Below are 22,320 nucleotides of genomic sequence, written 5' to 3' on the forward strand. Positions count from 1 at the left end.
CTTTCCTGGCTCTCTGGAAAGACGAGAGCTTGAAGGGGAATGTGTCTCTACCTCCCTGGACAGGAGTGAGTATAAGCCAATTCAGCCACTGAGTTAAAAGCAGCTCTGGATTCCATACTCTGGGAGTTCCTTGTTTCTCCAGTGCTCGTCTCCTCTTCCCAGCTGTGCTATAATCTCTTGGGAGGGCAAACACCTTATTCTTTTTATTTTCACTCACTTCATCCTGAACAACCAGCAATGTGCTGATGATTAATACTTTATTCAGCAAATAATTGCGGATTAATGAGCTGAGCCAGGATGGCATAGTTACTGCAGGAACGTTCTGTGCATGAGCTGTTTTCTGGGGTGACCTCCAGCCCTGCCAGAGTTCCAGGCAAGAAACGAGGTGATTTCTACTCCTGTTATTTGTTGATGAAAGCAAGAAAGGCACAGTGGCCCAGGATCTGCATCCTTTGCTGCTCAGAGACTCTCTTGTGCTCACAAGGTATTCTGTATCAGTCAGCACACAGCTCTCTTCTTGGAGCCCGATGTGGGGCTCGATCCCAGGACCCTGATGTGGGGCTCGATCCCAGGACCCTGGGATCATGACCTGAGCCGAAGGCAGACGCTTAAACAACTGATCCACCCAGGTGCTCCGCAGCTCTCTTCTGCTCCTCACTCTCTTTTTTCAACATGCCTTTCGTAAGTGTTAGTTCAATGAGCGAGTGTCTGGTCCCAGGCAGTTGGTCTCTGAGAGCGAAGCTGCTTCACTGCAAGATCTAGAACTCTCCAGAGTTAATAGGAACCAACAACCCCAGCAGGTTAGAAGATACCAAGAGATGTATCTTCTAAGAGAAGCCTAGACTTGATGCTTGTTCATGCTTAACTTCCAGTGGGTGGGACCAGAGCCTCAATGCCCAAGACTGGAGCTGAGCCCCCATGTTTCCCCAGAGCTTCCTGGAGAGTATAAAAAAAAAAAATCAGGAGCAAGACCCTCCCTGAAGTGCTCTGAGGGAAGCTTTCTAGTTGGTGGTCTGGAGAAACTAAACTTAGGAGCTGCCTGGTAGTGAAGGCAGTCTTGAACCTGGTCTCTAGCCTCAGACCAGGGCAAATGGGATCTTTGGTCACCGATGCCCTCTTCTGGCTGGGCAGAATATTCTAAGTTTTGGGTTTTGACCCTATTGAATCTGAACTTAGGAAGCCCAAGCACATCACCCAGGGCTGAGAAGGCTCTGAGGGGTCAGAGATAACAGTGGTCCATTTGCAAAAGGGAAAGCCTGAGCATTTGGATGCATAATCCTTTTCTACTTCCCTGACCTCTTACAATGAAAAGTGTGAGAAATGAGAGCCTACCCACCCACCAAGCCCTTATCAGGACATCCAGGAAGACCCAGTCCTCCACTGGCCCTGTGATATGTTAGTTCATCACTGAAGGGTATAAGTAGAGAGAATTTGAATTTTCTCACCCAACCTGCTGGCAAATTTTAGAAATCTGACCCTCTATCACAAAACATTACAACCCAAAACCATTCTGAGCAAGAGGCTTCACCCAAATAACCTCGGTCGTTGCAGATCCAGCCCCAAGACCAAAGAAGGAGCTCCTAGGAGGAATCCCTCTCCCCAGTCTTCCCAGTTCCTGCCCTTCTGTGAAGAGCATTGGCCTAGAACATGCCGCAGGATGGTAAGACGCCTGGGAGAAGTGGGAAGAACAGGCTGGTGTAAGCGGGGAGGGAATATCTCAGGTCCCTGCCTCCCTCCAGGGGAGGAAACTCCACCAGTTTCCATGCCCTTGGCTGGTGTTCTGGGGGAGCTTCATCCAGGCACTTCCTCCCTCCCTGCTCCACCTGCTTCCCTTAGATCACGGGGGTCAGCGCCAAAGGCCTCAAAGCAAAGACTCCCCCGTGAACCACCTCCCAAAGACAGTGGGAGCTGGGGGGCCCTGGGGGTGAGGACTTTCTCTGTGGTGGGAAGCCAGACCGGAGCAGCCTGAGGAATCCTCCCCAAGAGGGTCCTCCGTGCCGCAGGTGGGCTGGGGAGAGGGGAGATGTGTGGATGCCTCCTTCTCATGCCCAGGGATCAGCAGTGTGAATCAGCTGGGGGGGCTTTTTGTGAATGGCCGGCCCCTGCCCCTGGACACCCGGCAGCAGATTGTGCGGCTGGCAGTCAGCGGGATGCGGCCCTGCGACATCTCCCGGAGCCTGAAGGTAGTACGGTTTACCCAGGGATGGGGACAAGAAGCAGGGACACGGCACCCTCTTTAAGGCAAGTCTGAGGCTGTTGCAGACTCTGAGTGCTTTGGGGGCTTGGGCTACTTCATGGGAGATCCTCTTGGGGTCCGGGGTGGGGATCTTCAGGCTCCCAAGGGTGAGGCTGAATGCTCAACTCTGCGGCCTGGGCCAGTAAGTCTCACTTTGCCTCGTAGCCTCCTTCTGCCCTAGGGACACTCACCCTCTGGCAATCATGCCATCATCTGTCCCTGCTTCTCACCTGACCCAGGTATCTAATGGCTGTGTGAGCAAGATCCTAGCACGTTACTACCGCACAGGTGTCTTGGAGCCCAAGGGGATTGGGGGAAGCAAGCCGCGTCTGGCCACACCCCCTGTGGTGGCTCGAATTGCCCAGCTGAAGGGTGAGTGCCCGGCCCTCTTTGCCTGGGAGATCCAACACCAGCTCTGTGCCGAAGGGCTCTGCACGCAGGACAAGACTCCCAGTGTAAGTGCTCTCCCCTCCCTGCAGGGCTGGCAAACCGGCCATCTGGGGAGAAGACCCCCTCTTACTTGGCAGTGGGGCCATCCCAGGCTGGGGAGGCTGGGCCGAGGGGCTCTCTTCTGAAAAGTGGGGTCGTGGGACAAGAGAGAAGAAAGCTTGGGAAGAGAGGAGCCTGCCCTAGGAATAATGTGGGGGCCCAGAGAGAGGAGAGAAAGGATATTGGGGTAAGGATTCAGGATGCGACCCTGGGTCTGCACACCATCTCCCCACTCAACACCCCGACTCCCCCAGGTCTCCTCCATCAACCGCATCCTGCGGGCGCTCCAGGAGGACCAGACACTGCCCTGGGCACAGCTCAGGTCTCCAGGTGGGTCTTGGAGCTGCCCCCAGGGACGCTCGGAGCAAACATCAGCATTTTACAGTTTGCAAAGCCCCTTCTTGTTCTTTCCTGGATCACCGTCACAGAAAGACAATAAGGAGGGCCTGGCAGGGAGTATTCTCTCCTGGTAGAAGAAAATCGAAGCTCAGAGAAGGGAAGTGACTTACCCAAGGTTGCCAGCTAGTTGTTGGCAGGTCCTGGAATGGCACTCGGGTCCCTTGGCCCTCAGGTCACAGGATCTGCCACGGAGGAGGAAGGACTGGACCTTCTACACCCTCCCTCTTCCTCGTGCACAGCTTCTCAGAACACCCTTCATGTTCTGTGGGATCGTGCAAACCTGGACCATCCTTGCGGCTGTTTCCCCAAACACTAAGCATGCACCCGACCATGGCACTGGCTGTGCCTCTCGCTCAGTGTCCCTGAAGTAACCTCCAAGGAGCTGTGAATGTCCTACGAGCACAGCTCTGCTCTTGTACCCATGCCATCCCCTGTCCATAGCCCCGGGGCCTTGGGAACCCCATCTGAGGAGAAGAATCACTATCACAAACCACCACAAGCATTTATCCCCCTTTACAGCTGTTTTGGCTCCAGTCCCTCACCCTCCCCATAGTGGCTCTGAGGCTCCCCGGGGTCCCCACCCAGGGACTGGCCACCGGAATCGGACTATCTTCTCCCCGGGCCAAGCCGAGGCGCTGGAGAAAGGTGCCAGGGCTGGGGCAGACAGTGGGCTCGAGGGTGCTTGGTGTGACACAGGGAGGCAATGCCGCAGTTGACAGGTGGAGGCTGTGGGTGGCCCTGCCTTGGGGAGGAGGGTAGTTTAGGGTTGGAGCAGGTGGAAGTGGAGCCTGAGGGGGAGACCCAGGCCTTGCTTCTCTCCTTGCTATGCCCTCACTATGTGAGCCTCGATCTCGGCAGAGTTCCAGCGTGGGCAGTATCCTGATTCAGCGGCCCGGGGAAAGCTGGCTGCCGCCACCTCTCTGCCGGAGGACACAGTGAGGGTGAGTGAGCTCTGCGCCACAGTGTGCACAGACTACAGGAAGAAAGAGTCTGTGCTGAGAAGGCCTTGGGTTCTGGTGAGGTGGGGAAGGGGGCGAGAAGGGGGAAACAGATTTGTTTGTAGCAGAGATCAGACACAAGACCCTCCTTGTTCTCCTGCTGATTGCTTTCCTCTCTTCCCCACCCCAAACCTTTGAGGTGGGGAAGGGGACAGAGAACAAAGGCCAAAGCAGGGAGGGAGGCCATCAGGTCTGAGGAAGTCTGGGTCCAGACCAGGAACGTGTGGTGAGAGCAGTAGGTGCTGGGGAGTGGAGAGCACAGCCAGCTGTGCTGTTTCTGCCCTCCCTCAGGTCTGGTTTTCCAACCGAAGAGCCAAATGGCGCCGACAAGAGAAGCTCAAGTGGGAAATGCAGATTCCAGGTGATTTCTCTGCACATCCATGCTTCCATCCATCCACTCACCTACCCACCCATACTTCCATGCATCCATGCATGCATTGCATTCATCCATCCATCCATCCATCCACTCACCTATCCATCTATCCACCCATCCACCCATCCATCCATCCATCCATCCATCCATCCACTACACATTTACTCGGCATCTCCCGTGTGCCGGGCCCTGTGTTAGATACTCGGCATTCAGAGTCTCTGTTCTTCAGGTCTGCACGGTCCCCAGTTTACCATCCTTGAGATTTAATCCTTCTTCCCCAGTCTCCCAAGGCTCTGCCTTGGGGAGGAGGCTGTTTAGGGTGGTAGCATCCATCTCTTCCCATCCCTGCCAGAAGTTGCTACCTTTCCTAGAACCTCCCCGCTACTCCCCACTCCTCCTCACTCCCTAGACGCATTCCTCCTGAGTGGATCTGCTCTCACCTTGTAGGTGCTTCCCAGGATCTGACGCTACCGAGTGCTTCCCCAGGGACCACTTCTGCACAGGTATCCAGGAAGAGAGGGGAGTTTCTGAACTGGGAAGACAAGAGCTCACTGCTTCTCCCATTCCCAGTGAGGCCTGAGCTAGAATTCCTGACTGCTTCAGGTTCCTACACTGCACACTTCAGAAAGCACCATCCTCATAGTCTACCGTGTGAATGGTGCCCTCTGGAGTTGTACAGGATACAGCGGGAGGCAGGGGGCAGCCTTAGAGCCCCAGGTCTGCTGAACAGGAGCCATCTCTGACAGCAAGGGGCGGGGGGTGTCCTCTTGCTTTTTCTAGCAGTCACCTTGCTGTGTGCCCACAGCAGTCCTGCCCGCCCTCGAATCCTTGGGTCCCTCCTGCTATCAGCTGTGCTGGGGGACAGCACCAGACAGGAGTCTCAGTGACACCCCACCCCAAGCGTCTCTCAAGCCCTGCTGGGGTAAGAATCCACAGGCCCGGCCTCACTCCTGCACGGTGTGGGGAGGGCTTACTCCTTGACCCCCAAGAGGGTGCGGATCTTCAGTCGGGGTCATCAAGGAATCTTGACACATCTTTCTAGACTAGCACCCCCGGAGTCTATAGTACCACTGACAGCCTTAGCAGGAAAAGGGGATGGGATTGGGATTTGAGTATATATATCCATCATATATATATGATGTCTGTCCCTCTTCCCACCAGTGACTTTGAGGGGTGGGATCACAGCAACAAACCCAAACTCACCCTCTCTTTGTCCCCACAGGCTACCTGCCTCCTGCAGCTGAGCTCCCTGGATTCAGTCCTGCTCTGCCACCCTTGCCCTTCCTTCCATTGCCTCCATTGCCAGTCTTGGTACCCCTGAGGCCTTGCTCTGGCCCTGCTCCCCACCCCTGCAAGGCCTGGAATGAGGGAGGAGGGCCAGAGTGGAAAGGGGATGGGGTGGGGAGGACTTAATATCATTCTGCCCAAGCACATTACTGCTGCCCCCTCCCTCCTGGGATTCTTCCTCACCCGTGGACCTGGCCTGGCCCTGCCCTGCTGCGCCTCTGATGTGCACCTCTTTGGAGGGGCTGGAGAAGCCGTGGCCACCCACTACTCACACTGGCCTTAAATGGCTTCTAGTTGGCAGGAATAAAAACATTTTTTAAATTAGCAGTAGTTCCTGTTAGTGTTTTTCCCATAAACATTCATACCCCCACCCCTATATTTAACAACGATAAAGTTTGTTCTATCTCTATCTATATGTCTATCTATCTACCTATCATCTTTATCTTCCTCTCTATCTCCCTATTTTCCAATCCATCTAATCTATGTATTTATCTATATGATCTATTTATATGTGTAACTGTGTATGTATGTATGTATCGAGCTCTCATCTATTTAGTGTATCTATAGGTCTATGTAACTATCTAATCTGTCTAATCTATATGTTTATCTGTGTATATATCTACACACATATGCCCATATATATGTATCTATATTAATGTTTGGGTGCTCATACACCCATAGGTGCACCCAGCCACACACCCACACACTGATGATACATCATGGCATGTTGCCCCTTATTTTGGGGATCCAAAATAAGGAACTTTTCTTACATAGCTACAACATCTAAGAAAATTTACAATAATTCCTTAATCTAAGAAAATACACATTACTTCCTTAATTGCATATTTTTTTTGGCAAAGCAGAAGAGTGGAAAGGCCATTATTCATACTCTGCTTGTCCCTTTATACATGATCCAGGGGCAGGTTTGCTTGCTTCTTCTTGGCAGTAAGTTCCAAATCTTCTCAATTTTGTTTCCCTGCAGAGAAATCTCTAGGTTCCTCCTGGGAAGCCTTAGTATGTAGGGAAAGAGAGGAATATGGGGAAAGGGGGGTGAAGAAAGGGATATTTTGAATGAGGGATGGGCTCGTCCCTCCCACTTTTTTCCCTTTTGAAGAGCTGGGGATGGAATGATGATGGTGTGAAGCAGGATAAAAGGAGTGGGGGCAAGTCTGTTTTCTCCCATCTGGGAGGGGTACTCATCCAGAAGTTATCTCATCATCAAATACTCTAGTGCTGTGCTCTTCAGCAACTAGCCACCAATCACATGTAGCTATATAAATGTAACTAAAATTAAGTAAAATGAGCAATTCAGCTCCTCATTCACGCTAGTCACATATCAAATGCCCAATAGTCACAGGTGTCCCCTGGCTCTGTATCAGACAGTAAACATTATAGAATATTTCCATCAGCACAGAAAGTTCTATGGACCAGCACAGCTCTCGAATGAAATTCCAAGGGTCAGGGAGCACACTCTGCCCCTGTCCCTGCTGACAGACTGCCCAGGGAAAGGGTGAGGTTTTGGGGGATGACAGTCTGCACGGTACAGTCTGAGAACAAGCCATTCACTCAGCAGTAGGACTGAGGTCAGCAATGGAGGGAGCTGCCAGCTGAGGTCCCATGGCCAAGCACATTCAAGTGGAGGATGGATGGCCACTTGTGGGGAATATGGGTAACAGACTATGTGGTGTGTGTGTGTGTGTGTGTGTGTGTATATGTGTGTGTGTGTGTGTGTGTGTGTGTATCTCCGTGCACATGCATGATTGTGCATCTAAGTTTGTATATGCATTTATGGGAGGCTGAAGAAGAGATTCTGCATTAAATGACCCCCAAGGTCCTATCTCTCTGAAGAGTGTAGTGTATTCCACTCCATATCTTTGGCCTATTCTTAATGTTCTCTCGGAAAGAGATGCCCTGTTCTCTAGTGTTCTCAAGCTTTCCTTACTAGATTAAAATTTTTACAGAATTCTTTTCTATCTCTTGAGGAGAAACATACTTACAAAAGCCTGAGGTCATTTTCCTCTATACAAATGGAATCTCTCTCATGTTGTGGTTTTAGTTTCTTTTCTTAACAGATTAAAAACCAGGCACTCATTATAGTATGGTGCAATTTCCCCAAATTGGGGGTCAGGCATCACTGTTGGTATTTGAGAATATTTTAGGAGGGATGTAGACACTGCTTTAAATAATATTTAGTCAGAAATGAGAAAATTATTCCCCTTTTGACTCCCTTTCAATTCTGATTACATTGAAGAGAAAGCTTTCATTTTGGTCCTAGTGTTTAGTGCTTCTGTAACAGTTGTTAACCTTTTTTTGTAACAGAGGGAGAGGGAACCTCAGGTTCTGAGCCTTGGGCAGGGGAGGGAACTCTAACTAGGATTTGATAACCTCACTTTGTTTTCATTGTATTTATTTTTAAGGCCACTTTCTATTTATGGCAAGTGATTCTCATCTTCCATTTTATGATAGTGATTAAAATATTCCTTTCTTTATTTTAAAAGATATTATTGATTTATTTGACAGAGAGAGAGAGAGAGCCCAAGCAGGGAGAGCACCAGAGGGAGAGGGAGAAGCAGGCTCCCTGCTGAGCAGAGAACCCGATGTGGGACTCGATCCCAGCACCCTGGGATCACGACCTGAGCCAAAGGCAGACGCTTAACTGACTGAGCCACCCAGGCACCTTTAAACTACTCCTTTCTAAATAAATGTACTTAAGAGTCTATGTCAGTAAAGACACTGATAGAGCAAATAGTAATTAGATGAAGACCAAAGTTATAAAGACAGTACAAGAATGATGGTCATTGTGGAAGCTCTGTTTTGATGGAAAGAGTAGTGGACATTACAGTGCATTCTAACTGAAGAATTGAGTCAGAGCTCGCAGTCATGGGACCGTCACTTCAGCTCCCTGTAAAAGGTGGGCAGTGATGGGGAAAGTACCTGTCTTGCCCAACTGACAAGATCAAAGGTGAGATGGTTGGTAAATTTCAGGCTATCCGGGTATAAGGTGTGTCATTACCATTACCCTGTGCCCATAGGACTCATAATCCTTCATTCTTTCCAAACCAAAAGACATCTGATCATTTCTGGATTCTGAATCCTTCAGGGCAAAACTGGCTCCTCATAGGATTACTGGAAGAATTCTAGTAGTCCTGGAGGGGATGGGGGAAGATCAGTGCAAGAATTGGTTACCATTTGGTCTTGCCTCTTCTGCATAGAACTTGGAGTGGCCTGGGGCCTTGGTCTCCACCCATATCCAGACCCCTATTCTGTACTGAGTCAGATGCACACAGGGATCTTGGGGGTGGCCTTTTGTGTATTGTTGCTCGAAACAGGTGTTTTGCTAAACTGGGTAGGGAAAGTTGTGTAACAGATATTCTCATGGATCTTGACTCTGGGGTTCCTGTTGTGTTTAGTGCAGTAGTTTCTCCTGGAGGATTTGGATTTCCGTAGGTGGCATCCCATTGACCTGGGAAGGGAAGAGGAAATAGAAATCTTTGGTCAATCGTTCGCTGATCTTGGGCTTTTAGGAAAAATCTGGTAAGATCATCTGGGAAAAGACAGAATAAAGTGATTTGTTCCATTCTTTTTTTTTCTTTCCTGTTTTTAAAGTGGGCTCCATGCCCAGCATGGAGCCCAACACAGGGCTCAAACTCACAATCCTAAGATCAAGCAAGACCTGAGCTGAGATCAAGAGTCAGAGGCTTAGCCGACTGAGCCACCCAGGCGCCCTGTTTTGTTCCATGTTTGATGATGGATTACACAGATGTATGTGAAGTTAATTTATAGGAAAAGGTTGTAAAATTATTTTTTTAATCAACTTAATGGTCTAAAAAATAGCATCAGAGTTCAAAGGGATATTGTAGTCAACAGATAAGATTTACTAAGAATTCAACTGGATTGGGGAAGGCTTCTGAGAGAGTACAGTGCGCTAGCTGCCAGGCTGTTTACTACACATTTTATAATCATTATCTCGCATAACACAACAAAATCCTAAAAGATAGATACTATATTCCCATTTCATTGGCAAGGAACCTTTGAGAGGTTCATTTTTCCAGGGTCAAACAACAAGTTTAACTGATAAAAATCTAATTAGAACCCAGTTCAATGTCCAAGAATGAGCTCTTAACCACTATGATACATTGACTACTGGAATGTCAGGCCTGGAAGGAGCCTGAGAAATTTAGTTCAGTCGAAACCCTTCATGGAACAGATAAGAAAACAAGCTTGGTGGAATTTCATTTGATTTTTTTTCTTCCAGTTTGGCCATAGCAAAGGGTTTGTATAGAAAACCAGCAGAAAATGCAAGAAAGGAGTGAACATATATAGTGGGGAGATTCATATGGCTACTTAACCTTCATACCACCCAATGAAGTAGATATTATTCCCATTTTACAGATAAGGAAACCAAGGCCTAGGAATGTTAAAGCAATTTCCCGGAGGTTCCAGGTCTATATGATATCAAAACCAAAGCTCTTCTTCCTACAACATCCTCATGACCTTCCAAGCCAGGAAAGCGAGGCCAACTGTGAAGAAACAGGGCTAAGAACAGTGAGGTGTCCTGAAGAGTTGTGAACAGGGAATGATGGATTAGAGACAGCACTTTAAGAAAGCAAACTTGGTGTGGAGAAGAGCTTGGATGGGACGGATCTGGAGGCAGGGAGTGCTGCTGGGGAGCTCCTACTGCAGTGGAGGCTTTGGGTGAAATGCCTGGATGCACAGGTAGCAAAGGTAGTTAAGAAGGAGCAAGCACCCAAGAGGCATTGTTAAGGAAGTACCCAAGGATTTTCAGAGTTTGGTAAAGGGAATGAAAGGGAGGAAGGAGAGACGGTGCTGAGGTCTTGATCCAGAGCATTTGGGAGGACAGCAATACCCTAGATGGCCGTGGGGGAGGGCCGGAAGAATCATCTGTGGGAGGGAGTGTGAGGAGGCTGATTTTGAGGGGATGGCAAGGTCAAATCAGTCGTCAATCAGGAAGTTGGAAAGAGAGGAGGTTATTGTTCAGGAGAAGGGTGAGAGCTGCAGATGAATATTTGGGAGCCATCAGCACTCCAGGGATCCAGGGATGTAGGAATAGAAAGTGCATAGGCTAGAAAGCATACCCCAAAGTTACCTGTCTTCCCTAAAAATGGGGCAAAGCTCTGCATCTTAATGAAGAGAAATAAGCACACGAGTACACCTGATTCTGTCCCCTGCAAGCTTGCTTGCACGCATGTATCAGTGTGGCATAATCGTCAGAAACGCTGATTTCCCCTCCTTTCTCCAGCAAGTCTGGGTTTAGAAGCCCTGAGAGGAAAGGCATGGATTTGGAATAAAAGTCTGGAGTTGATCAGGCTGTGGGACAGAAGTTAGTCCATGGCTGTGCTTTGGTCTCACTCTCACCCACTTCCCTTCTTTTCTTGCCCCTCCATGCCTGCTCCCCCACCTCCCGGTCCTGACCCACTTGATCTTACCTAAAACTCCCAAATACAGTCTTTGGTAATCTCTTCGCTGTCTGCCAACAGGGTGCCGCTTCGGTCGGATCGCATGTAGAAGCCATTGGGCGCCAGCACCGTGAGCAAATTGCTCCCATGAAGCTCTATACAGAAGTTGAGAGCAAATTTTCCCCAAGGGCGAAAGGTGCCGAAGGATGTTATTGACCAGAAGGCTCCACCCTGTGCTGGGGAGGGAAGGGTGAAGGATGAAGTCTTCCAGTGGTACCACCTGCCGAGGCTCCCGGGAAGCATGCCAGCTCCCCTGGCCCCCCGGCCCTGCCTGTGTCGGCAGGTCCCTCTGTGGAAACGCAGGAGGGCTGGGGTTTGCTCTGCCAACCCATTCTGGGGGCCTTGAAGTGTGAAAACAAAGAGAAACTCCATTTTTCCTCTTCAGATGAGTGGGCTCTGAGCCGCAGGCCATGAAGTCTGAGTTGGGGCTAAGGCAGGAAAAGACTGTGAACCCAGGGCCAGAGAAGAGGAGCTCCTCACCCTGGAAGTGGTAGATGCCTTGGCGGCAGGGCAGCAGGTGAATGCAGTCAGGCTGATCCATATTGCACTTCATGAGGTCGTGCTCTGAGGAGGTGCCCACGTACCCGTAACGACCTCGCAATACAAGGAAGGGCCGGTTAGCTAATCGAATCCCAAATTCCTCATTGGGGCCTGAAAGAAATAGAAAGGAGTTATTTGGATGAGCTGCTTCTAGATGCTTTCCCAGATAGAAGCAGGAAGAGGGATGCTAATTGCAGAAGGTTTTCAACTTTTTAACAATTACTGAACACCTACTATGTGTCGGATCTTAGGCGAGGTGCTTATAAAATGTTTGTGAAAGCACTTAGTACAGTGTGGATCCCAGGAGGTTTCAATATTCTTCCTTCCTTTGAGATGTGTGAATCTATTTAAACTTCACGAGAATCCTATGAGGCAGGCAGGTTGGATATCACCTCCATTGGTAATGGAGCCACGGAAACTGAGGCTCAAAGAAGTGTTTGCCCAAGTGATGACAAAAACTCAGTGATTCAGCAAATACACAGACCCAAATCTTCTGACCAGAACTCCAGTGCTCTTTCTATTATATCCCAGCTCCCTCTGAAAACATCTTGACTTGGAATAACCTGGCAGGAGGGCCGCTCTCCTCACCTGGAATGGTGGCATTGGCCATCAGCAGGCCATTGTCTATGATGCCCAAGAAGCGTCCACTGGGAGACTGCAGGATGATCCTGCCACAATTCCAGTGCACACGGAAGAAGGTGTCAGCCTCCATTGGATGCCCATTAGCCACCACTGTCCTGTGGTGCCTCTGGAGAGATTACAGGGAGCAGAGAAGAGAAATAAGGACAAAATCTCAGCTTTCTTCCCATCATTTTTATTCCTAGACCCTTTCCCACATCCCACCCACTGGCTTTCTTCATTCCCCCAGGGCGTGATTTATGCTTTCACATCCTTTTTTTTTTTTTTTTAAGACTTTACTTATTTATTTGACAGACAGAGAGAGCACACAAGCAGGGGGAGTGGGAGAGGAAGAAGCAGGCCTCCTGCCGAGCAGGGCAAAAGATTTGAACAGACACCTCACAGAGAAGATATACAAATGGCCAATAAGCACATGAAAAGATACTCAACATTATTAATTATAAGGGAGATGCAAATTAAAGCCAAAATAAGATGTCACTGCACATCCATTAGAGTAGCTAAAATTAAAAAGACAGACAATAACAAGTGTTGATGAGGATGTGGAGCAATTAGAACTCCCATACATTACTGGCAAGAACGTAAAGTAGTATATCACTTTAGAAAACTATTTAACATTTTCTTAAAAATGTAAACATGGGGCACCTGGGTGGCTCAGTCGGTTAAGTGTCTGCCTTCGGCTCAGGTCATGATCCCAGGGTCCTGGAATCGAGCCCGACATCGGGCTCCCTGCTCAGTGGGGAGTCTGCTTCTCCCTCTCCTTCTGCCCTTCGCCCCTGCTTGTGCTCTCTCTCTCTCTCTCTAGCTTGTTCTCTCTTAAATAAATAAACAAAAACTTAAAAAATATATATAAACACACATTTATCATGTGACCCAGTATTTCTACCCCTATGTATTTGCCTAAGATAACTGAAAATATGGGCCCACAAAAAAATTTGTACACAAATGTTGCTAGCAACTTTATTTTTTTAAGATTTTATTTATTTATTTGAGAGAGAGAGATCGAGAGGTCACAAGCAGGGGGTAGAGAGAGAATCAGGGAGCCTGACATGGGGCTCGATCCCAGTATCCTGGGATCATGAACTGAGCCGAAGGCAGATGCTTAATCGGCTGAGCCACCCAGGTGCTCCGCAACTCTATTCACAATAGCCCAAACCAGAAACAACTCAAGTGTTCATCAACAAACAAGTGGATAAACAATTTATGTTTGTGTTGATGAGTAGTAGTATGGAACACTGCTCAGCAATAAAAGGGGACAAACTACTGATACATGGATCATGAATGAATCTCAGAAACGTTATGCTGATGAAAGGAAGAATACATACTGTAATATGGTGTGATTCCATTTATATGAAATTCTAGAGTAGGCAACTCTAATCTATAGTGACAGAAGAGTAACAGTGGTGGAGGGGAGGGCAAGGGGAAAGGGGAACTGACCACAAAGGGGCAAGAGGGAATTTCTGTGGTGATGGAAATATTCTTTAACTTGTGATTAGGTGTATACATTTGTGTATACATGCAGAGGTGTATTCATTTGTCAAAACTTATTGACTTGCACATTTAAATGAGTGCACTTTATTGTATAAAATTGTGCCTCAATAAAGTTACTTTTTCTTTTTTTTTAAAGAGGCCCCATTGGATGAAATCGGGCCCATTGGTTGAAAATTGACAAGGGCCTCCACAGTTCACCTCAGCATCTGGTCACCTGCCTTGAAGAAGAAGAAAGTATGTCTAGAATGGGAGAGCTCAGAGATTAAGGGCTCTCTCGCTCAGGAGGCCCGTGTCTCACCTGGGCCAGGTAACAGCCATTGGCTGCACGAAGCTGTAAGGTAGGGCTCTCATCGTCACATTCAAACTGGAACAAGGACATCGGGGTTATGTGCTCAGAGGCGGCACATACCTCAACATCTGCAGAGAAAAAACATGTCAGAAGGAGTCACCCTCAGTCTCAGCCCCTCCTCCACACTTTATGTCTGGGTTTCCTCTGTTTTCCCTCCTCAGCCTTTACCACCTTCTGCAGATCATAGGTGCCTGGAGAAGACCCAAGCTACTTCCCCTAATAGCCCATGCCTCTGCCTTATCACCCTGCTCCGTGACCTAAGAAATCCTGTTGGGACCCCAGGATCTTATTTATCAGCAGGTTCAAAAATCTTTGCTGATCTCCAAGACATTTTTCTCTTTTCAGCAGTCAGCTCTCTCCCTCCCTCCATAGCTGTCTTGGACCCAGCACTTGCCATAGATGATGGAGAGGAACTTCCAAGTCTTTGACCTGAGGCTGACCCAGGTGGGACAGCGCTGTAGGACGAACCACTCCTCACCCCTGTGGGGATTGGAGCCCAGGCCCAGGAGCAGACGTGCGCCCTGTGGGTACAACATGCCTCCTTCTCCATCGCTCAGTGCCACGAGCCCTCCCGGCCGCACCTGCATGTGAAAAGCTGTCTGTGTTGAGGGTTGGGGGACCAGCCGGTCTAAGTGGGACAAGAAGAAGTGTGCTGAGGTCTCCAGGTGGTAGCATCCGTCTTGGAAATGCAACAGGAAGCCACATTCCTCCAGGCAGGGAACTGGTGCGTCCACCCAGACGCGGCCCATGGTGGGGTCAGCCCGGGCATAGCAGTGGTTGACAGGGCTGTAGAGGATCACATGGACATGCAGGGCTGGCCGGGGGGTCCACATGTGGTAAGCCGAGAGGACTCTGGAGTTGCAGAACACATCCTCACCATCAGACTCCAGATAACGGCCGCTAATTATGCACTGGAGGGTCCACTTGCCATTGCGGTGGAAACGCAGGAGGAAGCAGCCATGGTGGCTGGTCCTTGGCCGGCCATAGCACAGACTGCCGTCTGCCTCGCACAGGAGGTAGAGGCCCTGCAAGCCCCTTAGTCGTACCACGGCCTGGGCGTCGTGCTCATTGCTCACCAAGATCTCCCAGGTCTGGAGGCATTGGGAGGTAGAGGAAGGAGATCAGTACTGCCAGATGATGAGGCCAGGGAGTCCTACCACCATCCCCCCCAGCATCACCCTACAACCTTCATGGGACCAACCACCTTCCCCTCCACATTGGCCTCCATGGTGACTGTCAGCTCTCCCATCCTCTCATCCAACAGTAATCGAAAGATTGCAGGAGACCCTTACTACTAAAATCTGAGCACTTTTCAAGATCCCAAGAGAAGTTCTAAACTCCTACCTTTTCCCGCTAACAGAATATAAACGCCCTTCTCTCTTACTTCGTGGTTTCCTTCAATGACTACTTTTCTAAGAAGTGCTCTGGTTTAGGTTTTACTTTTCTCTTCCTCACTGTTGCCCCTGGATAGCATGCTAGCTAACACGCCCCGTCCCCAAAGCCCACCTCCCCAGCATGGCAGGAGAAGATCAAGACCTCTTACAAGCAGGCCCACGCTCCAGGGATAAGAATGGGAACACACACGGTTGAGATGCAATCGTCTGGTTCAAGCCTGGATCAACCCTGTTCTAAACGAGGGCCTGGCTATGCCACACTCTGGGGTAGCACTGCAGGATTGCCAGCATCCGTCTCTAAAACGAAGATGCACTCTCCCAGAGGGCTTGTAGAGTTCCCCATTCCCAAACCACAATCCGAACAGAATCATGGGCCCTGCAGTCCCTCCCCCAGATGCCCACAATCCTGCCTTCCAGCCTGGGCTCTTCATCTCTCCCCTTCGTGATGACACAACCACCCGGTGTTGGTGGAGGGAAGAAAGCAGCCAGAGAAGGCAAGGCTGCAAGGGCTGAGGCTTTGCCTCTCGGAACAGGTTTAGAGAGGGGGAGAGGGAGCGATAGAGACCTGTGAGCAAAAGCCTGGGGGAGGAGGGTCTCGGTCTGGCAATGATTGAGAGTGTACCCCAGCCAACACACACACACACACACACACACACACACACACACACACGGGAGCTTGGCCACTGGGAAAGATGACTCCAGCACAGGTTTGCTTGGTTACCTGTCTCCGGCCCAAACCCTTTGCAGTAGCAGTGACCGTGTTCTTATATGCCTCAAAAGTGAGGTAGGACCCTGCCCAGCTGATGAGCCCAACCCTTAGCTCCTCAGGCTTGGGTCTTCGCGTCCACTCCACCTCCTCCATGGGGCCGGCACCGCAGGTGATGACTCTGTCCGGCCCAGCCTTCCCCCCACTGGTGCGGTTCCACAGGCCATAGGGCCTGGAATCAGGCCTGTAGTGCCCACCAGAAGACGTTCCCAGAGGGCATTTCTCAGGCAGAGCCTGGCCTAGGGCCCAGCACCTCTGTGACCCGGGAGCATTGTGACTGTGAGGGCTGCCTCCTATCGGTGGTGGGGAAAGGGTACTGGCCTGGCCATGTCCATCCACAGCCCAGAGGAAGTGGGTCTAGGGCCTTTGGCGTTGACCTCCCCGAGCGACTCCAGGCACGGAGGTCACTGAGCTGAGACTGGGATTGGAACTTCGGCCTGCGGCAGCGATCACCTCAGACTACAGGCAAGTGTCTTCCCTTCTTCGCTTCTGTTTCTCATTGTAATCACAGGATAAAAATCAACCTCTTTCCTCCCCATGAAGTGAGGGCTGTCTGGCTCCCTAGGGACACAAGTGTTCAAGTTCAAGGTATCCAGGAAAAATATATTAACTTTTACAGCCCTTGGGAGAATAAGACCAAAATGTCTCAGAAGGTGCTTTTCAGGAAGGGTGAGGAAACCCTAGATAGATAACCAGCAAGGACCACATGACTCATACTCATCAGGAAGGGCTGGCTCAGAGCAGGGGAGGGAAAATGTCCTGGGTGGGGGGAGCATGGGGCATCTTCCTCATAATCCCCAGCTGCACTGCTGCTAAGGATCCCAGCCCCTCCCCTCAAAGGGTCCCTGTCGGCCAACACCCTCTGGGACTCATTTCCTACAAAGCTCCTGGAGAAGATCAGTCCAGAATCTGGAGAACTTGACAACGTGAAAGGAGAAAGACAAGAAGAAATAATGGCGGTGGGGTAGGTTTTGTTTAAGCTTTGCTGGGATTTGAAGAATGCGCAAAGTAACCCACACTTGGGGAAACAGCCCACACTCCTGGTTCCATACACACACTTTCCTATTCCCCGTGGTGGGGGTGGGGTAGGTCTCCCCAGGTAGAAAGAGTTCCAGTGCACGGGGAGGAACTTTAATCCCCAAGGATTAAAAGGGACCTACCGACGTTTTATAGAATAAGGCCAATAGCCTACTAGTGACAGAATCACTTGGGTAATTTCTAAGATGCATATTCTTGAGCTTCAGACCACTCCTAATGAATCATATTTTCTGAAGTGCACCTCAGGACCCTATTTTTAAAAAATATCCCCTCCTCCCCAATTTTAATGTTCACAGTACTCATTAAGAACCACTGCTAGGAGATGGAGAGGCACAGGATGTATGGGATTTACAGAATCATGAAGGTAGACCCCGTTTCCCTCAGCAAAGGTCCCCTGGAATTGGGGAGGAAATGTTATTTCCTCCCCTGGAACCCCTGAAGTACTTATGGCCTCAAGAATAAGGTGGGAGAAGCTGAGCTAGATGAAGGCAGCAGGGTGTGTGCGCATGCTGGGGGGAGGGGCTTGGCTCCGCAGCCTTGAGCCTCCCCCATATCGTATTGTCTCTTTGTACCCAACAATCCAGCCCCCCCACTTCTAGGCTACAGACAACAGCGTGTACAAACCACAGCAAATTTATTACTCAATGTCCAGTGCCACATCATAGCACCACCCGGAGCCCTCACCTTCCCTCCCCACCTGGCCCCAGGGGGACACCCGAAATGGAAAAAACAAAAGTAAACCCAGATCCCTGCTCCTGCTCTGGAAGAAGGGGCCTTAGCCCTGGAAGTCCCTTCCACAGGTCCCAGCAGGCAGGAGAGCGGACCCCTCCGTGCCCAGAGAGCGAGGCTCCAGGCTCCAACGACAGAGAGAACATGCAGGCAGGAGCAGAGGCCTGTGTCTGTGGGAGAGGAGTGGGAGGGAAGGGCACTGCCTGAGGAGTCCGGGAAGCTGGCCATCCCGGGATGCACGCGGGAGCTTCCGGGCAGCAGGGGCCGGCCCCTGGTTGGTTAGCGCTTCGACAGCTCATGGGACAGCCAGTCGAGCCCATCATACAGGCCTGTGCCTTGGGTGGCACAGGTGGCCTGGACGTACCACTGTGGGGAGAAGGAAGGAAAGATCAGTAGCAGGGAAGGAAGGGGGGATGCCTTTACTTCCCACCCCCTACCCGCGGCTCCCTTGGGAGGGGCAGGAGCCTCACCGTGCGGCTGCGCAAATGCTGCAGCCCCAGCTTGTCGGTCAGCTCGCTCACGGGCATGGCGTTGGGCATGTCCTGCTTGTTGGCAAACACCAGCAGCACCGCATCCCGCAGCTCGTCCTCCTGCAGCTGACAGAGGTGAAGGGGATGGAGTCTGGAGTCCTGGCCGAGTCTCCAGGCCTCCCCTTCCCTGCTGTGGAGGGGAACCCCCCTTTCTACCTTCTAGCATATTCGTGGGAAACATGTAACATTGTGTAGTCTACTGCTGAACACAAGATAGAGAGTCCTAAGTCAGCGTGAAGCCATCTGGCTTTAAATCCGGAAAGAGCCTTTTTCTAATGCCTTGCCCTAGTCAAAATGACAAAATTTCCAAATGGAAAAACAAGAATGTAAGATGATGTTTCTCTCCACCACATATAATTCCCCTTTCCCCACTAACTCCTTGGATGTGAAGACGTGAGCATTCAAGGAAAAAGTCAGTCCTATGCTTTTTTACCTGACTCAAATTCAAAATACAGTAAGATACGCCTTGTGACTGTGTCCACAAAAAGAAATACATTCAAGGCCTGTGAGATGTTCCTGACTTTCACCCTAGCACAGAGATCTCAGAGATCTGTCTCCAAATGAGGGCTCAGTTCCTGGGGCTCTGGGTGCTCACCATCTTCTGGAGTTCATCAGCGGATTCCTGGACCCGCTCTCGGTCATTACTGTCCACTACGAAGATGAGACCCTGGGTGGCAAGGAAGAAAGGACAAGCAATCACTCCTACCTGGGACATACCCTAGTCTGGCTCTTTCTCTCTTTTTCCCATCTTTGTGTCTAAACCTTCTCATCTTGTAAATTTTCACTAAGGCTCTGCACACATGCTGGCACCAACTGGAGACAGCCTGCAAAGGATACAGCTTCTGCCGTCAGGCGAGCAGTGTTGTTAGAGGAAGTGCAAGGGAACAGGGAAAGATCGGACGAGAGCTAAATGAGGCAGCATGAGTGCACCTGGCTGGCTCAGAGCATGCAACTCTTGATCTTGGGAGTTGTGAGTTCAAGCCCCACGTTGGGAGAAAAAGCTTACTTTAAAAAGAAATAAATAGATAGATAGATAGATAGATAGATAATGCAGCCTGGCCCCAGAGCCCTGCTTCTCAGGAGAAGCTAAGGTGGCTAAGTCTCAGAAGACTAAGGCCATTCCTGAAGAATGAGTAGAGGTAAGCCTACAAACGGGGATAGATAGGAGGTAAAGGTCTTTTCCTGGCTTGCGGGCCTAGTGTAGGCCAACATCTCGGTCTCTGTAGCCCTAACACTTTTTCTCCTGGGGTTGGGGAGCCCCACCCCACCTGAGTGTTCTGGAAGTAGTGCCGCCACAGAGGCCGAATCTTGTCCTGGCCTCCCACGTCCCAGACTGTGAAACAAATGTTCTTGTATTCCACTGTTTCCACATTGAAGCCTGGCGATAATTGGAAAAAAACAAAAAACAAAAAACATGAGAACAAAGTCCTGAAAGAAAGGAACTCTCTAAATCTAGGTGGATTCATCCCGGGACATAAAACCAGAAGGCAATGATCAAGTCCCATGGGAACAGAACCCCAGAGGACAGGCAGTCCACAGACCAGGCGGGGCTGGGTCACATTCACCCCGCCTCGGCACCATCCAGCAACTAAAGGTAACTGTGACCCACTTCTCAGGTAGCAGTGTCTGGTGTCAGGGTCAGCTCCCTGCAGAGGTAAGGGCCTCAGGCTGAATGGGTAGCAGACCCTGGGAAGGCCTGCCGCCAGCCTCCCGCTCCTCCCGGCCTCGCCTCAGAACTCACCTATGGTGGGGATGGTGGTGACAATCTCCCCCAACTTCAGTTTGTACAGGATTGTGGTCTTGCCAGCTGCATCCAAGCCAACTGCAAGGAGAGGGGCATAGGGTTGGAGACGGGAGCGAGGGAGCCCTCTAGAGACCAGGGAAGGGGAGAGGCCAGGACAGCTGATGGAGACGGGGGCGGAGAGCCCAAGCGCCTGCAGGTGCGCGCTGTTCTCTACCTTCGAGGCCTTAAGAGCAGTCTGGGTGGTGAGCACCAACCCGTGCCCCCGAAGCGGGCGAGAGGTGGGAGAGGGCTAGGGGGTAAGGGGCATGGGAGGAGGGCCGCGCTCCTTTTAAAAGTCGTCTCCAAGGGCGGAATCCTCCCTTCTTACCGGCCGGGCCGGGGCGGAGGGAGCTTCACCCCACCCAGGCCCGCAGCTCCCGGGCTCAGGCCCCGGGGTCGGCGCCGCAGACCGCGACCCACCCGAGAGCAGTGGCCCCAGGGGGTTAGGAGGTGGGCGACTCAGGGTCAGAGACCCGGCTGAGCCGGGCTCGGAGGGACGCGGGGGTGGGAGGGCTGCGCGGGGGCCGACGCTCCGGCCCGGGCCGCGCGCTTGATCTGCCTCACCCATGAGGATCCGCATCTGCTTCTTTCCGAAGATCCGCGAAAAGAGCGCGGACACGGTGAGGCCCATGGCGGGGCCCGGGGGAGGGGGTGCGGGCACGGACGCGGGGTGCGGACTGGAACCGGCCGGCCGCTGGGGGATGGGGCGCAGCAGCAGAAGGAGGAGGCTCCGCCGCCGCCTCCGCGCGTCCAGGCCCGCCCTACGTCATCGCGGGCCCGCCCCCGGCCGGGCCCCTTGCCCGCCCCGCCCCTTCCCCGCCCCCAGGCTCCGGCTCAGGCAGAAACTGGAGCTTAGCGACTCTCCCCAGCCTCGGTGCGTCCCGCGCCTGCTTTAAAGAGGGAAAGAGTCTGGGTCTCTCTCCGTTTCTAAAGCGCTGGCAGGTCTGGGGCTGCTTCAGCGGCAGCCCGAGCGGGGCCGAGGAAAGTCTACAATGCTCCACGACGGCCCTCGACCCCCAGCTTTAAGTGGCCGGCCCCTGGGCTTTGGTTTGTCGCGTCCAGCCCACCCTGCGCTCCGGTTTAGCTCTTGCGAACTGGCATCATCCACCGCATGCACGACTCTCCTAGGCGAGCGGAAGCTCTGTGCTCGCGTCTTAGTCCTCTCTTTGGCCCCCTCAGCGCCCAGAGAGGGAGGGGCCTTGAGCGTTGCAGGCGGTTCAAGTGACCTTAGAATCTCGAGAGGAGTACGCTGGAGGTGGAAAAAGAAGGTGCCCAAGCTCTCGCTGGCCTTCTTGGTTTCGCAATCAGCAGAACCTACTCCTGCATGCAGGAGAACAACGCCTTTGCCTCGATGGCCCCAGACACAAAGTCCTTCAGCTGACCCAGGCAGCTTTTTTGAAGCTTCTTTACTTTGCCACAGACCTGGAAACCCGGATTTTTACTGCCCACCTGTCCAGGAATTTATGAAACTTTTGTGGCCCTAGACTCAAAGTGCTTCACAAGTAATTTCCCCACTCAGCAAAGGGGGGAAATAACAAGACAGGAATTAATTTAAATTTCTTCTGCGATGGAGACTGGGTCAGTGCCAGGCACCTAATAAATGCTTAACAAATATAGTACTTGGTTTGGATGAACTAATAGGCTACTCAGTGGAGTAAGGGCAAGCAATTCGAAACCGGAGTGCCAGTAGGCTTACGGACTGGACGTGGTGAGGTGAGCTGAGAATCAGAGAACCTTCATTCATTCACTCATTCAACAAATATTGAATGCCCACTATGTACCATTGTTCCAGGTCTCAGTTCAAA

General features: G+C 51.2%; 3 protein-coding genes across 3 annotated transcripts; 1 reads left to right on the forward strand and 2 right to left on the reverse strand.

Annotated features, from left to right (window-relative positions):
• The first annotated feature begins 1,647 nt into the window (after positions 1 to 1,647).
• On the forward strand, positions 1,648 to 5,862 carry PAX4 (paired box 4). The gene is given in 12 exon segments (XM_032401300.1): positions 1,648 to 1,660; positions 2,053 to 2,183; positions 2,476 to 2,691; positions 2,980 to 3,055; positions 3,644 to 3,769; positions 3,983 to 4,065; positions 4,414 to 4,483; positions 4,943 to 4,998; positions 5,276 to 5,417; positions 5,718 to 5,731; positions 5,733 to 5,789; positions 5,791 to 5,862. Coding segments are annotated over 12 exon segments (1,056 nt in total).
• A 5,367-nt stretch (positions 5,863 to 11,229) lies between these two features.
• On the reverse strand, positions 11,230 to 16,531 carry FSCN3 (fascin actin-bundling protein 3). Its single transcript, XM_032401176.1, has 6 exons — positions 16,391 to 16,531; positions 14,670 to 15,366; positions 14,225 to 14,343; positions 12,388 to 12,547; positions 11,740 to 11,910; positions 11,230 to 11,435 (listed from the first exon to the last, which is right to left on the reverse strand). The coding sequence occupies exons 1-6, from the start codon at positions 16,529 to 16,531 to the stop codon at positions 11,230 to 11,232; spliced, it is 1,494 nt and encodes a 497-aa protein (XP_032257067.1).
• Positions 16,532 to 18,085: 1,554 nt separating this feature from the next.
• Positions 18,086 to 21,268, reverse strand: ARF5 (ADP ribosylation factor 5). The gene is made up of 6 exons (XM_032401635.1): positions 21,080 to 21,268; positions 20,474 to 20,554; positions 20,001 to 20,110; positions 19,328 to 19,399; positions 18,673 to 18,798; positions 18,086 to 18,568 (listed from the first exon to the last, which is right to left on the reverse strand). Exons 1-6 carry the CDS (start codon positions 21,144 to 21,146, stop codon positions 18,482 to 18,484), a joined length of 543 nt encoding a protein of 180 aa, XP_032257526.1. The 5' UTR covers positions 21,147 to 21,268; the 3' UTR covers positions 18,086 to 18,481.
• Positions 21,269 to 22,320: the final 1,052 nt, after the last annotated feature.

The sequence above is a fragment of the Phoca vitulina genome, unplaced genomic scaffold (assembly GCF_004348235.1).
Source record: "Phoca vitulina isolate PV1807 unplaced genomic scaffold, GSC_HSeal_1.0 scaffold4, whole genome shotgun sequence".
Lineage (NCBI taxonomy): Eukaryota > Metazoa > Chordata > Mammalia > Carnivora > Phocidae > Phoca > Phoca vitulina.

What these genes read in the sequence shown, in the direction of transcription:
- FSCN3 (XM_032401176.1), bottom strand. Translation starts at nt 16,531, where the DNA reads ATGGAGGAGGTGGAGTGGACGCGAAGACCCAAGCCTGAGGAGCTAAGG. An exon ending in ATGGCTGTTACCTGGCCCAG is followed by an intron (nt 12,548 to 14,224) that starts GTGAGACACGGG and finishes TAATCTCTCCAG; the next exon opens with AGGCACCACAGGACAGTGGT. An exon ending in GGCCAATGCCACCATTCCAG is followed by an intron (nt 11,911 to 12,387) that starts GTGAGGAGAGCG and finishes TATTTCTTTCAG; the next exon opens with GCCCCAATGAGGAATTTGGG.
- ARF5 (XM_032401635.1), bottom strand. Translation starts at nt 21,146, where the DNA reads ATGGGCCTCACCGTGTCCGCGCTCTTTTCGCGGATCTTCGGAAAGAAG. An exon ending in GCAGATGCGGATCCTCATGG is followed by an intron (nt 20,555 to 21,079) that starts GTGAGGCAGATC and finishes CTCTCCTTGCAG; the next exon opens with TTGGCTTGGATGCAGCTGGC. An exon ending in CACCACCATCCCCACCATAG is followed by an intron (nt 20,111 to 20,473) that starts GTGAGTTCTGAG and finishes AATTATCGCCAG; the next exon opens with GCTTCAATGTGGAAACAGTG.